Source organism: Talpa europaea (assembly GCF_964194135.1).
Source record: "Talpa europaea genome assembly, chromosome: 15".
Classification (NCBI taxonomy): domain Eukaryota; kingdom Metazoa; phylum Chordata; class Mammalia; order Eulipotyphla; family Talpidae; genus Talpa; species Talpa europaea.
In genome coordinates, this window is record NC_140083.1 from 37,481,336 (window position 1) to 37,495,476 (window position 14,141).

The 14,141-nt window shown below is 37.1% G+C and overlaps 1 protein-coding gene across 15 annotated transcripts in view; it reads left to right on the forward strand.

The window, feature by feature from the left end:
• The window catches only part of GRIP1 (glutamate receptor interacting protein 1), a gene marked incomplete at both ends in the record, with an annotated part of 674,847 nt that overhangs the window by 527,902 nt on the left and 132,804 nt on the right, over nt 1–14,141 (forward strand). For all 15 annotated transcript variants that reach the window (XM_084256509.1, XM_084256515.1, XM_084256502.1 and 12 more), the window contains 2 exons: nt 3,601–3,676; nt 5,846–5,991. In XM_084256509.1, coding sequence (XP_084112635.1) covers nt 3,601–3,676; nt 5,846–5,991 — 222 coding nt within the window. The remainder of the gene's footprint in view (nt 1–3,600; nt 3,677–5,845; nt 5,992–14,141) is intronic.

Consider the following 14,141-nt stretch of genomic DNA (forward strand, 5'->3'; position numbering starts at 1 on the left):
ATAATGTTAATAAGGCCGACCTGGAGGGTCTTCCTTGCTCTAAAGGTGACCACCACACAGCCCTTAAGAATCATTGGTTAGGGCCTCCCTGGTGGCGCAGGGGGTTAAGACACAGCACTATAAAGCTATCCACAGCCACTGCAGCACGAGTTCGATCCCCGGCCAGGAAGCTGACCCACATGGTGCAGCAGACCTCTCCTGACTTACCCACTGCTCCCCTCAGCAATGTATTTCAGTAGATCCATCTGTTCTGCTCCCCACTCTCTCTTTGGTGAATCCTCTCACCCCCAAAACTCTGGCCTGTACCCCAGTTCTTGTATGCACGAATAAATAAATCTTTAAAAAAGACAGAGAGAATCAATGGTTAATCTCAAAAAGAGTTGCAGGTTGAAAAAGTTCTGTGGGTAAAAATCATCATGGTAGATAAGACGTTAAGACATAGATGAGATTTGAACTAAACTTAATCAATAGAGAACACTGGGCTCATTAGGAAGAAGAGGATATTGCAGATGGAGCATGTTCATTTAGTTCTAGAGAATTTCTTCTTACTAATTGCAATAAGCCTTTGAACAATAAGATAGGCTTTTAGCTGGTAAATGGAGTTGCATTTCTTTTCTATCTTGGTTATAATCCCCATACAATTCCCACCACCCTTGTTTTGACCCTAATCCCTCCTCTTGCCCCCCAAAGTGTGTCTCTGGTTTATAGTTGCTTGTTACTTTTGATTTTTACTTTATTATAATTAGTCTTTTTCCTGGTCTCTTATTTAGTTTTTCTAAATTTCTACTATGAGTGAGACCATCCGGTATTTTTCTTTTTCTTTCTGGCTTATTTCGCTGAGCATGATCCCTTCCAGCTCCATTCATGTTACTGTGAATTGAGTTGCATGTCTAATGCTGTATGTCACAGGTTTTAAAACCCAGACTCCTCAAACAATAGAACCGTGCCCATAAAATGAAAATGTTGTTTTGGCCTAAATCTTAGAAAATTAAATTTCAGTTCACTCCCTTGCCACCAAGCTAAGGGAAATGGTTTGAGTTAATATGAAAAGCACTCTGGCTTTGAACAAGGGAAGTTGTCTAATTCTCAACTCTAGAATTGTCCTTTGGTCTATTCATTTAACATACGGAGTCTGGTATTTAGATTTGTTCTGGACTATGGCCCTGCCTTTGGTATTCTTCAAAAGCATCCCAGGTAGTGATACTGATATGCACCCAGGATTGAGAATCCCCCTGATCTAGGGGCCAGTTTGTTTTGCTTTGAAGCGCCAAACTTCTAGAACCTCCAAGAATCACAAACTAAACTTGCTTCATTATTTCAAATAATAATAAGGCGTCACATATCAAGAAATTGAGTGCTATCTCATACTTTAATATTTGATTACTACATCAAGTTAAAATTGTGGAAAGGTTTTCCTGCTATCTTCAGTCCCTTACCTTTTCTAAATCAAAGCCTCCTCGGGGAAAAAGAAACCTATTTCTCTATAACTTTGCAAAAGTAAAGTGACATAATAATATTTATATAAATATAGGGAAAGCATGTGCTGCAAATTATTGTCATGACTTTCGTTTTAAATTTCTTCCTGAGAAAGTTGTTTTGTGAAGAGAGGAATTTTAAAAGAAGCCAGCAAACTGAATGAAAGGATAAAAATACTGAAATGGTTACCGATCTGTGAGACTAAATAAGTCCCTTCTAACAGTAGAGGACATAAAGGAAACATTTGCCTTCATCAGGAGCAGGAAGCCCTTCAATTTTTTCTTAGGCTGGGTTCTTTACGTTGACCTTTCCATGTGTGCCAAGTATGAAATGTCAGCCTGTTCTACCAGTAAACGTTAAGGAAGGAATACTTGACAGTAATAGTCATGTTTATCAGTTACTGGCAAACAAGAGACTACCCAGATGGGCAGCCAGGATGGTGATATACAAAGAAAGCAGGTCGCATGAATATTGGTCAAAAAACTGGAAATGTTCAGCCTTAAGAAGATGAAACAGAATAGGTGTGTCATCACTGATTTCAACTTTCAGGAAAACTTTCTTGGAGAAGTGAACTTTTTGTTTTTGTTCACTGCCCTAGATAATAAAATAAGGACCAGTGGATGAAAGTTGGAGGAAGTGTCAGTTGAATATTAGGAAGAACCCTCTTATTTACTTGTGTGTGCAGGTGTGGGATGGGCTGCCTCAAGGCTAACAAGTAGACCGACACTGGGGGGCCTCAGGTGGAGACTAGGGGAGGTTATGGAAGTTGTGCAAGGGGTTCTTGGGTTTAAAAAATATTAATTTATAACAAATTACCTTCCTTCTCAAAACATCTATGTTCTAAGAATTCTTTTTTTAAAAGATTTATTTATTCATGCATACAAGAACTGGGGTACAGGCCAGAGGTGTGGGGGGGGGTGAGAGGACTCACTAGAGACAGAGTGGGGAACAAAGCAGGCAGATTGATCGAAATCCACTGCTGAGGGGAGCAGCAGGTGAGACAGGAGAGGTCTGCTGCACCATGTGAGTAGCTCCCTGGGCAGGGATCCAACTCGTGCTGCAGTGGCTGCAGATATCATCATAGGTTGCATCTCAACCCTTTCACCACCAGGGAGGCCCCTGTTCTAAGAATTCTTAAGGAGAATTTTTCCCTATGTAAAATTTAAATTCCCATTTAAATACTGTAATTGATTTGAGCTATCTACCAAATTTGCCCAAGTATTTTGAATATCCCAATTTTAATGGAGGCACTTCAGCACTTGAATGTTTTTCTTCGCTTCTTTTTTTTTTTAATTTCTTGGACTATTTTCTTTGACTTCAGGTTTTGCTTTCTTTGCATTAGGTTGTAGACTTAGTCACCTGCACTAACACCCAGATGAGCAGGCACCAGAGATGCTTTGTACGTAATTGGCAACTGTTCTAACAGGGCTGCTACTTGTGATGCTAAATGCTCTTGTCACATTAGTTCATGTATTTTATGCATATCCCCTGACAATAGCCATACTCTCACAGAGAGACAAAGAAATTATGAGTTCAAAAACGTATTCCATAAATAAGATTTTTTTTATTATTTTATCTTTTTAATAAAATTTTATTGATTTAGGCAGGTGGTCTTTCCCACTGCTCCTCTCAGCAGTGCATTTCAATAAATCTGCCTTTCCTGTTCTCCAAATAAATAAATAAAATTTGATTGATTTATAACATGATACAGATTTTGGGGTACAGCTTCACACCTCTATGTGTGTATAAGTTTCACTTTACCCACGACCAATGTTCTAGTGCCCTTCCCACTATTACCGGACCGACCCCCTCCACCCTTTCTTTCCCCTCCGGTACAACCATATTTTTCAGAGTCTAAGTTATTTTCATTATAATTTATTAGTTCATTTGCTCTGGTTACTTGTGTTTCACATATAAGAGAAATCATTGACCCCGTGATAGCACTCCTAAGTATTATCCAGAGAATGTGAAAATGAGCAGGATTGTTTATTATATGCCAGAAGGAAAACTTTGCATATTTTCCCCCATACATCAATAAAATGTACTTCATTCCCATTTTGTAAGTGAACTTCTTAAATGGCAGCAATAAAAGCATGTTTTAAGCTGTTCTTCTTTCTTGGCTAGGGGGTGCACATGATGATAGGAATAAATCCCGGCCAGTTGTGATAACATGCGTTCGTCCTGGAGGGCCTGCTGACAGGTAACTGCATCTTTCTGTGTCACTAGCCAGAGATTAGAGAAAGCGGGGAACGTTGGCAGAGAAGTAATGAGTGAGAAATTTCATAATAAAAAATAGATATTAAGTAAATATGTTACCATGTGGAAACAAAAACAGTTTAGGCTGCAGCTGCAATAGAAAGAAGAGTCCGGAATCAAATCTTACCACCCTAAGTCTTTAGCAAATGACTTAACTATTCTGAGCTCAGTAGCCTCCATTACAAAATGTCAATAATAATGCCTGCCTTTCAGGATTTCAGTTTTATCAATGATTGGAGATACATGGTGCCTTGCAGGGCCTAACAGACCAGCAGTACTTAACAGAAGGCAGCTGGCTGGCTCTTGATAGGCAGTCACTTAAAATGCCCCATCTCCAGTTGCTAATCTCCTAATCTAGAGTGATAGACAGTGGTGTTCTGACACGTGTTATTATTATCATCATTCTCTCACCATTAATACCTTTCAGTGATGACTCTCTATGTCAGAATGAGAGTGGCTTTTAGTAAAAGGAAAGGCAGTCTCTCGAGCTTTCTCTTCCTTGCTAATTTGAATACTCCTTCAGCTTTCTTATCATAAACCGAAGGGAGTTCCAAATAAACTTGTAATTTAGATGTCTCCAGAGATACTTTACCTTCGTATTAATTTCCCACAGCAAAATCTGACTCCATAATAGTTAGGAAACACAACTCCTGACAACAGATATTGTTGACGAGTGGGAGGAAAATGCACTGATTACCCATGACTTTGCACTGTTTCAGGCAAGGATGAAATTTTAAAAAACTTTTGTGAAGCAATAGAAATAGTAATAATAATAAATACTTTTTAATGAGCGTCTACCATGTACCAAGAGCTGTGTAAGTGCTTGACACACGTGATTTTATTTTATCCTCACATCCACCCACTACATGAGCTATTTTTGTCCATAATTACTGATGACAAAACTGAGGCCCAATCTGATTAAATAACTTGCAGGTAGGACATGGAGGAACTAAGATAGGAATTCAGATTTATTTTCTTTCAAACGTGTACTGTTAGCTCACTTGTTTAAACAATGTTTAATATAAAATGAGAGAAAATAAAGACACTGGTTTCTCACAAATGCTAAATATTAATAATATTTGCCTTTGCGGAGAATAATACAAAATCAGAAATTCCAGGAAAACTTTGCCTTTTTCCTTTTTGGTTTTTATCGTGTGAATTATTCTTCTTAAACCAAATGAGAATATTTCTAGTTCTTATTAACATTTAAATTTAGTGTTGACAGAAATGTCAGAAATAGGCTACTAGTTTGTGAACAACATGTTAACAAATTAATTTAGGACTAAAGGAAATAGAAGAATTTAAAATAAAAATTTAGAGTCAAATACTTGGAGTTAAAAAAATACTTAGCGATATCTAAGGGAAAGATATTTAAAAGGTAGTTTTTATTTCTTCCAAATCCTAAATTTGTAAAACTCACCCCATTTTTGCTTTTCTCATCTCCATGACTGTCCCTGAGGCAGGAGAATTATAATCGGGAAACTTCCCTGGCTGTTCCTCAGTAGGGTCGTTAAGGTCCTGAGACCACATCTCCTAATGCCTTGGGTTCCTATGGTCACAGCAAGGATAATAGTATCTGCCTGCCTCTTCCAGAGAATCTGAGACTGAATCAATTTAATGATCACCAAAGAGCCTTATAAATCAGCAGGAAATTTTACAGACTAGAGAAATTTTTCATCAGCACTCCTTTTCCTGCTTGGGTTCACTATAATAAATTGAATGGAATCAGCAAGTTTTTTTGCTCACCTGCCTTTGGGAAAATAGGTAAATGCTGTTTTCTGGGCTCTAACAAGTCAATTTTAGACATTTGGGCAAAAACCTAGAAAAGGGAAAATGTGCCTTTTTTACTCTTGCACCCCAAGAGGTAACTCTGGGTAACTTAGTTATTTGCTAATGTGTAGCTATTTTCTTATTACTGATTTTCATATTGCAGCAATTTTCTGTACGGGGTTACCTCTTTACTCTCTTATTGTCACACTGGAGGCTTAAAGAAAATGCAAATGCAAAAGATGGATGGCAGAACGGGTGTGAAAAACCACTTTGGCTAAGTGACTATTAATGCTAAGCTTCATTATGTTAAATTAATAAAGACTTTCCCTTATTCATTCTTCAGAGAAGGCACGATCAAACCTGGTGATAGGTTGCTCAGTGTGGATGGAATTCGGCTCCTGGGAACCACGCACGCTGAAGCAATGAGTATTCTTAAACAATGTGGACAAGAAGCAACGCTGCTGATAGAATATGATGTCTCAGTAATGGGTATGTCAGAATCTGAGGTTATGATCTCTAAGCTCTAGGATGTATCACTCTCTGTACCTGATAAATCACTTTGGATTAAGAATGAACTGTTATATGCACCTGAAGCAGACAGAATTTCATCAATACTCTATCGTTATTCTGTTTGGGTTCAGGAAGAGGAAAGTGGCGCTTCTAAGCAATTTAGAGTTCTGTGTCGATAGGTTCTGTAATAAGATCTCATTCTGTAGGAGTGTGTCACCTAGCAATCAGTTCTTACATGTGGGTTGCCCTTGGCAGGAAACTATTTTCCTCACCAAATCACAAAAATATTATTAACTTAGAGGCTGGTACTTTTTCTTTTACTACAAGGAGACTGGGAATAGTAGGGATTCCTTTCTACATCTTGTGACTCCACAATATGAAACCAGTTATCAGTATTCATGAAAATTACCATTTGACCATCTGCTTTAGGGACAAAGAAAGGAAAAAAGCATCAAATATTATTGATTAAAAATGAGAAGTTCAGTGGGCTATTCTTTCTTTAAATAATGATTCCAATAGATACTGTCTTTCCACCCTTACAACTATAGTAAAACTGGGAAGATGCTCTCATCTGACTTGTAAATGTTAGGAAAGAGCTAAAGTTTTGTGGAATATTGACGAATGCAGAAAAAATATGAGAATGAATTGGAACCTGAAATTGAGACTTAAATCATGTTGTAAATACTTCTTGCAAGTATAAGACTTGATTATGTGACCTGACTTTATCAGCAAGTGTGACCTGCTGAAATGTAGGAGAGAAGAGACTTTTTCTACAACTGCAAACTCCTTTTGCTTCCCACTCTGTATGATTCATATAGAATAGTGTTGCTTGAAAGTGTTCTTAATCTGTCTGCTGGCCTGAAATATTTTAGAGACATGTGAGATACCCTAAAAGGCTTAATGTGTGATGTTTAAGGAGTTCTCAGCAGGATAAATGGTATGATAGCCACTTGACATGGAAAATTCAGGAATAAATTTTCCTCCCTCTATTTTTCCTTTCTCTTATCTTCTTTCCCTCCTTCTTTTCTTTTTGTTTTGTCATATAGTTTTTCAATTGTATTTTGAATAAGATGGTTTGGATTCTGTTTTCAACTCCATTGATTTCTAGCTATTAATTTGGACCATGTAACTTATTTCCCTTTTACCTCATTTGTCAAATGAGTCCTAACAATGTCTAATTTAAAAGGCTGTTATGAAGATAAAATTATACTAGTAAAATATATTTAAATTATTACACAACATAATAATATTAAAATCAAGACAGATGTTTGACTTATTTAATTTATTCATTCATTTTGTCTGCAAATATTTCTTGAGCTAAATGGCAGATACCAGGGATACAGAAATAAATGTTAAGATGGGAGTAAAGGGCCTCCCTGGTGGCGCAGGGGTTAAGGCACAACCTATGAAGCAATCTGCAGCCACTGCAGCACGAGTTCAATTCTGGGCTGGCCAGGCGGCCAGGGAGAAACCCACATGATGGGACAGACCTCTCCTGTCTCACCCACTGCTCCCCTCAGCAGTGTTCTTCGGTCCATCTGCCTGTTCTGTTCCCCATTCTGTCTCTGGTGAATCCTTTCATCCCCTGCATCTCTGGCCTGCACCCCAATTCTTGTATAAAAATAAATAAATCTTAAAAGAAAAGATGAGAGTAAGTATAGTTTGGGTCAGATAATTGAGAATGACGGTTTTGGAAAGGAAGTAAAAATGGTGCCTTAGAAAATCAGAATGTGTCATACTTTCAATTAATATTATTGGTTTTCGCCGGGCGTGGTGGCGCGCGCCTGTAGTCCCAGCTACTCGGGAGGCAGAGGCAGGAGGATCGCTTGAGCCCAGGAGTTCTGGGCTGCAGTGCGCTATGCCGATCGGGTGTCCGCACTAAGTTCGGCATCAATATGGTGACCTCCCGGGAGCGGGGGACCACCAGGTTGCCTAAGGAGGGGTGAACCCGCCCAGGTCGGAAACGGAGCAGGTCAAAACTCCCGTGCTGATCAGTAGTGGGATCGCGCCTGTGAATAGCCACTGCACTCCAGCCTGGGCAACATAGGGAGACCCCGTCTCTTTAAAAAAAAAAAAAAAAAAAAATATTGGTCTTCAATAACCTTTATTTTTCCTAACAAAATGTACGTTTTCTCTTTTTTACAACTTTTGGAATTTTTATTCCTCAAAGGAGCAAAATGAACTCTTTCTACATAACTGCCTACTAATTATTAGGAAAGGTCCAATTATATAAATTAACTTTGCAAATCAATTTCCTATTAAAAATAGCTTACCACTTTCATTTTTTAAGTAAGAAAAATGTCTAACATTTGTGAAATTAAATTTGTAGTTAATTTTAAATTAAATTAATATTGAAAATTTAACAAACTGTCTAAATTTTTTAATAGGATCCAAACAAAAAAAAAGATTTTTCATGAGAAAATACTCAGTAAATCAGAATTTTGGCACCAAATATACTGATATTTTATTTGATGAATTTGAGTTAAACATTGGTTTTTAATTTCCTAGAATCCAGGTTAAGTACTGATCTAAAGAATATCAACTTTCTTTATGCATAATATATTCATAGAACCCTAATGGAAAATGTGCTGAAAGAGATATTAGATTGTGTGGATTCATGTTTTGTACATTTTACCAATCTACCTTGATGTTAGATGTTAGGAATTAATGACTTAATTTTTTTGTTTCATCTTTTCCTTCTGTAAAATAAGAATGGTGATATCGAGCCTGCCCAGCTCACTGGGATATAAAAATCCTCAATTAAGCTTTTAAAATAAAAAGTTGTTCATCTTTAAAGGAAGCCATGATATAGTTTGGATTACAAAGGGATTAAACTTTTGAGAATTTATAAAATAGAATTTATGGGCCTCTGTTCAGATACCTTTCTATCATCCTCCGATAAAGCCAAATAGAAGCAGATATTGCAGGTGAAAATTTTATTTCTTCAATTTGGAAAGTGAGGAGCAATAACTCAGTGGTATATGAATATACCATCAGTGGGCCTCCCTAGTGGCGCAGCGGTTGAGCGCTGGTTTTGCGAAGCTGCCTGCAGCCTCTGCAGCGCCGGTTCAATCCCTGGCCGACGCGCGAGGGTCCCACATGGCGCGCAGACCTCTCCTACCGCCCGCTGCTCCCCTCAGCAGTGTTCTTCGTCAGTCTGCCTGTTCTGTTTCCTGTTCTGGCTCTGGTGAATTATCTCATCCTCCCACGCTTCTGACTGTACCCAGTGCTTGTATAAATAAATAAATCTTTAAAAAAAAATGAATATGCCATCAGTAGAAACCCAATTAAAAAAAAAAAAAACAGGAATTTATTTTCTCATAGCTCCAAAAAATCAAGGTCCATGCTCAAGTCACCAAGAGGTTTGGTTTCTGGTGAGGCCTCTCCCCTTGCTCACAGGCAGCTGCCTTCTGTCTTGTGTCTTCACATGACCTTTTCTCTGTGTACATACCCTCCTGGTATTTTTTCCTCTTCTTATGGACTCCAGGCTTATTGGTGACATCATGTAACCTAATTATCTCTATAAAGGCCCTATCTTAGAAAACATTTACATTGGGATTTGAACCCCAGTTTTCACTAGCTTAATAAGGAGGAAATTTATTAGCCTACAAAAGGGGGTGGCATCCAAGATGGATCCTGGCTTCAAACACACATGCAGTTATGTCTGAGGAATTCTGTCTCGCAGTTCCCTTTGCCTGGGAAAGGCTCACCTGTGTCATGGCAAGACAGCAGACACAGGTTCACATTATCTGGAAAGTTCATGATGCCAAAGAAAGAGACAAAACTGAATCTCCCCTAAAAGATGCTTGGTGACTTAGCTTAATTAAAAGGCTGGTCTATATATGATCGGTGTGTGCGATGGTGTGGTGCACTCTCTGCTCTTAAGTAGGGAAGGCAGAAACATATGTTGAACAACCCCCAAAAGAATGAGACAAAGAAATGTTACTTCCCCAGAGTATATGATATTGGGTTGATAAAATTTATGAATTCCCCATTTTGGACACAACTCAATGTTAAAGACTACATTCCCACTAGCAGGATAGGTGAGAGTTTCCCTTGTTTCACATTCTCACTGGCACTTAATAGTCTCAGTCTGTTTCACAGTGGCCATTCTGACGGGTGTGTAATGGTATCCCAGTGTAGGTTTAATGTATGTTTCCTGGATGCATAGTGATGTGAAACATATTTTCATTTGCTGGCAGGATATGCTTAGGGCTTTGATTTTGATATTAACACTTTATACATTACTAACACTATGAAACATTGTATCTTAGGAAGTATGTCTGTATCTACAATTATAAATACTGATTTTATTTACTTACATACCATTAAAAGTATACAAATTATTTCTTAGAAAATGTGTGTGTGTGTGTGTGAGTACCCTGAATTAGATATATTTTCTAGTCAACCTCAGATCATAAATTTTAGCAAACTTGATAGTCTGTTTAGGGAAACTGTTGAAACTATCAATTTTATTAACTAAAGTTAAATTTAGTCTTTGCAGTAAAATATATGGAGATAAGTATGGGAGATGTGGGTTTAGGGGAAGTTAGGAGTTCAGTTTCAGATATGTAGCAGTTGTGTTATCTATCCATTTTCCAAGTGGAGGTGTGGAATAGACAGTGAGTTTTTAAGGTTGGGGTTCAGCCTTCATTACTTCAAGTAGAAGTTAGTATAGGAAATACAGATTTTTGAAGCATCAGAACAGAGATGGGCCTTAAAACCATGAGGCATCTTAGGGGAATGAGAAGAGAGGCACAAGGACTGAGCTCTGGGGCCCTCCAGTAATGACAAGTCAGAAAGATGAACTGGAACCTGAAAAATAATTTGAGAAGTCACCTCCATTGATGGAGAAGGAGCTCCAAGGCAGAATGTGGCATCACAGAGGCCAGATTTTTCCTTTCTAAAATGATAATAATTATACTCCTGCCCTCAAAGGTTGTTATGAGAAGCAAGAGTGTTAACACATATGTTGTGTTTGGCACTTTCTGTGCTCAACAAATACTAAGCAAGCATTGAAGATGTTTATATGGGGAAAAACTCCATTATTGTTAAAATGCATTACCAAATGGTAATTTGTATTTTTAATTTATAAAATGTACTCCCAAGTGGTCTTAGGTCCCTGGCTGTTAGAAGAATCCAGGTACATAAAATGCAAGAAAAGCATGACTATCAAAGTGGCAAAAGTTTTGAAAACAACATCAGTAAAACTTAGTGCCCTTTGAAGTCAGACAAATTTGTTTTGTTTTTTTTTTTAAAGATTTATTTTTATTTATTTATTTTATTTATTTATACAAGCACTGGGTACAGTCAGAAGCGCGGGAGAGTGAGAGAATTTGTTTTTGAATCTTGGGCAAGTTATAAGTGTATCCAAATTCCAGCATTCCCATTTCTAAAATAGGAATCATACGTAGTACTTCTTTGAAGGACTGGTGAAAAGATTAAGTGAGGGAATATAGGTAAAGTCCTTATCGTTATTAAATTGTTATTGAAGCCCAGGAAATTAAAGTGAACTACTTCCATGCTCCACTTCCCTAAAATGAACCTCAGGTTTCCCATTACCCCAGATTAAGAAGTAGCTAGAGCTACTTCCATCAGAGTATTCTGTGAAAACCTTGAGTCTTTGATAGAAATAATATTTAGGAAATCCTATGTTCCTTATCATTTTATCTGATAAAATTCACCAGATACTTGTTTCGCCTAATTCTAAAATGTGTTTTTAAGAGAGTATATCAAATGAAAGAGTCTTAGGCATGAGCACACAGTTATCTCAAGGACATCATTCTGAACCTCAATCATTAGGCCAGTGTGAAAATAGACTATTATACCAAATCTCTACTGACTTGTAACTTACTCTGTATTTCTAAAAATTACAAGTTTCTCTATTTGTTTATATCAGGCCTCCCTGGTGGCGGAAAAGGTTAAGTCTCAGCATATGAAGCTGTCACCAGCCAGGGAGCTGACCCACATGGCACAGCTGACCTCTCCTGTCTCTCCCGCTGCTCCTCTCAGCAGTGGATTTCAGTAGATCCACCTGTTCTGCTCCCCACTGTGTCGCTGGTGAATTCCCTCACCACACTCCTGCCCCGCGTTTCTGGACTACACCCCAGCTCTTGTATGCATAAATAAATAAATCTTAAAAAATAATAGTAATTGTTTATATCATGACTTTGCACTTTCTTCCTTGGAAAGAATTTGAAGGGCCATCAGTTAATATGGTATTCTTGTTGGCATTAAACAGTCTTAGGGTAATGTATTTTAAATGAGCTTCCTTACTAAGAAACAATAATCTTACTTATTTTAATAGATGTCAAATATAACCAATAAATTATTGTAGTAATCATAAAGATAAAAAGATAACTAAAATGTTTCTCCCAAATATCATGAATTTCCCCATTGTTGTATGTAATACTTAGTATTCCAGTGCACAAACCTTTTAAAAATATGCTCCATAGATATGGCCAAGTCTCTTCCACTGCCCCTTTGATCCTGTTCTTATTTAGCTTGCTCAATCTCTCTCTTACTGTCTCTCCCATTTTAGCACTTTCTTGGCAATTTTTGAGGGTATTTACATTTTGCTTTGCTGTAGTTACCTGTATGTTTTTCTGTTGTGCTGCTAGGTTCCTTAGGGTCCTTAGGGACGCTAATCGAGTCATCTTTTTTGCTTATATCTATTGCACCTTGCAGAGAGTTTTCAGACATTTGTAGGAGGCACTGAATGATAATTATAGATTGAACAGCGCATTCACCGATAGATGAGCCTTTCTTTTGACACATTATCAAGTGGGTGTGTACAGAATATAATAAACCATCAGTGTGTATCTTGTAGGTTTAAGGGAATTTATTTCATGATATCATTTCACATTGCAAAATGACATTATAAGCTTTAAAATTAAAAAAACCTCTTATTCTACTTATGGTGTATTTCAAATTTCCTGCAAGTCTCTGAGTCTCCTCTTAATTATTCCTTTCTCTGTTTATCTTTAAGCCTTTGCTTTTATTCCCCTGAACTGAGCCAGCATGCACAACCCAGGATGCTGAGAAGAATATATTATTTTTTTCTTGTTTATAATCAATCCTAAACAAACATAAAATGCTAAATTTCAAGTAATTGTTTTGTCAGGGATGGATTGGAATATTATGTCTTCAAAAGAGATGATTAACTCCTGTTAATCACATATAGGTCTGATGCTGTCATCACAGTTGGATCTTAGCTGAGCTTTGCATTTGTTTTTTTCAGAATAACAAATTCACTATATAAAGCTTCCACCAGTGACTTCTCAGTCACTTGTTCCAAGAGTAAATTGGCCACTATTTGTATTTTCTAATCAATTTCTTGCAGGTGATCTCAATTTAAAGGAAACTTGGTTTCCTAGGACTCTTCTGAGTATTTGTAACACATATGCTTCCTTGGGGTTCACTCACAAAATCTTTTCATAGAAAATACTATAAATGGAAACCCAGAGAGTTTCCTACATAAAAGAAGTCTAACTTTTAAATGGCAAGTCATTTGTTTAGAATGTTATTTTCTAATATAAAAACTTGATCTTCTTAAACATCATCCTTTTTATCTCAAAAACAAGTTTTATAGAAGAGTTTTGTTTCCACACATACTTTGTTTCCTTTTAACATATTCAAACTCAGAGCCTCTTGTCATATGTTTCTCGAGATTAAAGAGTAAGAATTACCCAAAATCGAAAGAGGACATGTTATTTATTGTATTTTGTCTAATTATAATGGATTTGTATTTAATTTACTTTTATGTTATAGTACAACACACAAAGAGAAAAGTACTGAAATTTTATTTGTAAAACTTGTTGAATTTTCCTTTGTGTGTTCTCCACCCAGGTCAAGAAATAGATCATAACCTTTATCATCAAAAACCCCAGTGTACCTGCTGCCAATCACTATCCCAGTCTCTTCCCCCTATATAATTCCTATCTTGACTTCATAAACCAAAGTTTATTTTCCTAATGTTTGAATTATAAATGAATGGAATCATATAGTATATTTCTATGATATCTGGCTTCTTTTGGCCAACAGGATGTTTATGATACGCCCTCATATTATTCTCTGTTGCAGTAGTTCATTATTTTTCATTATTGTTATAGTATTCCATTATATGAATA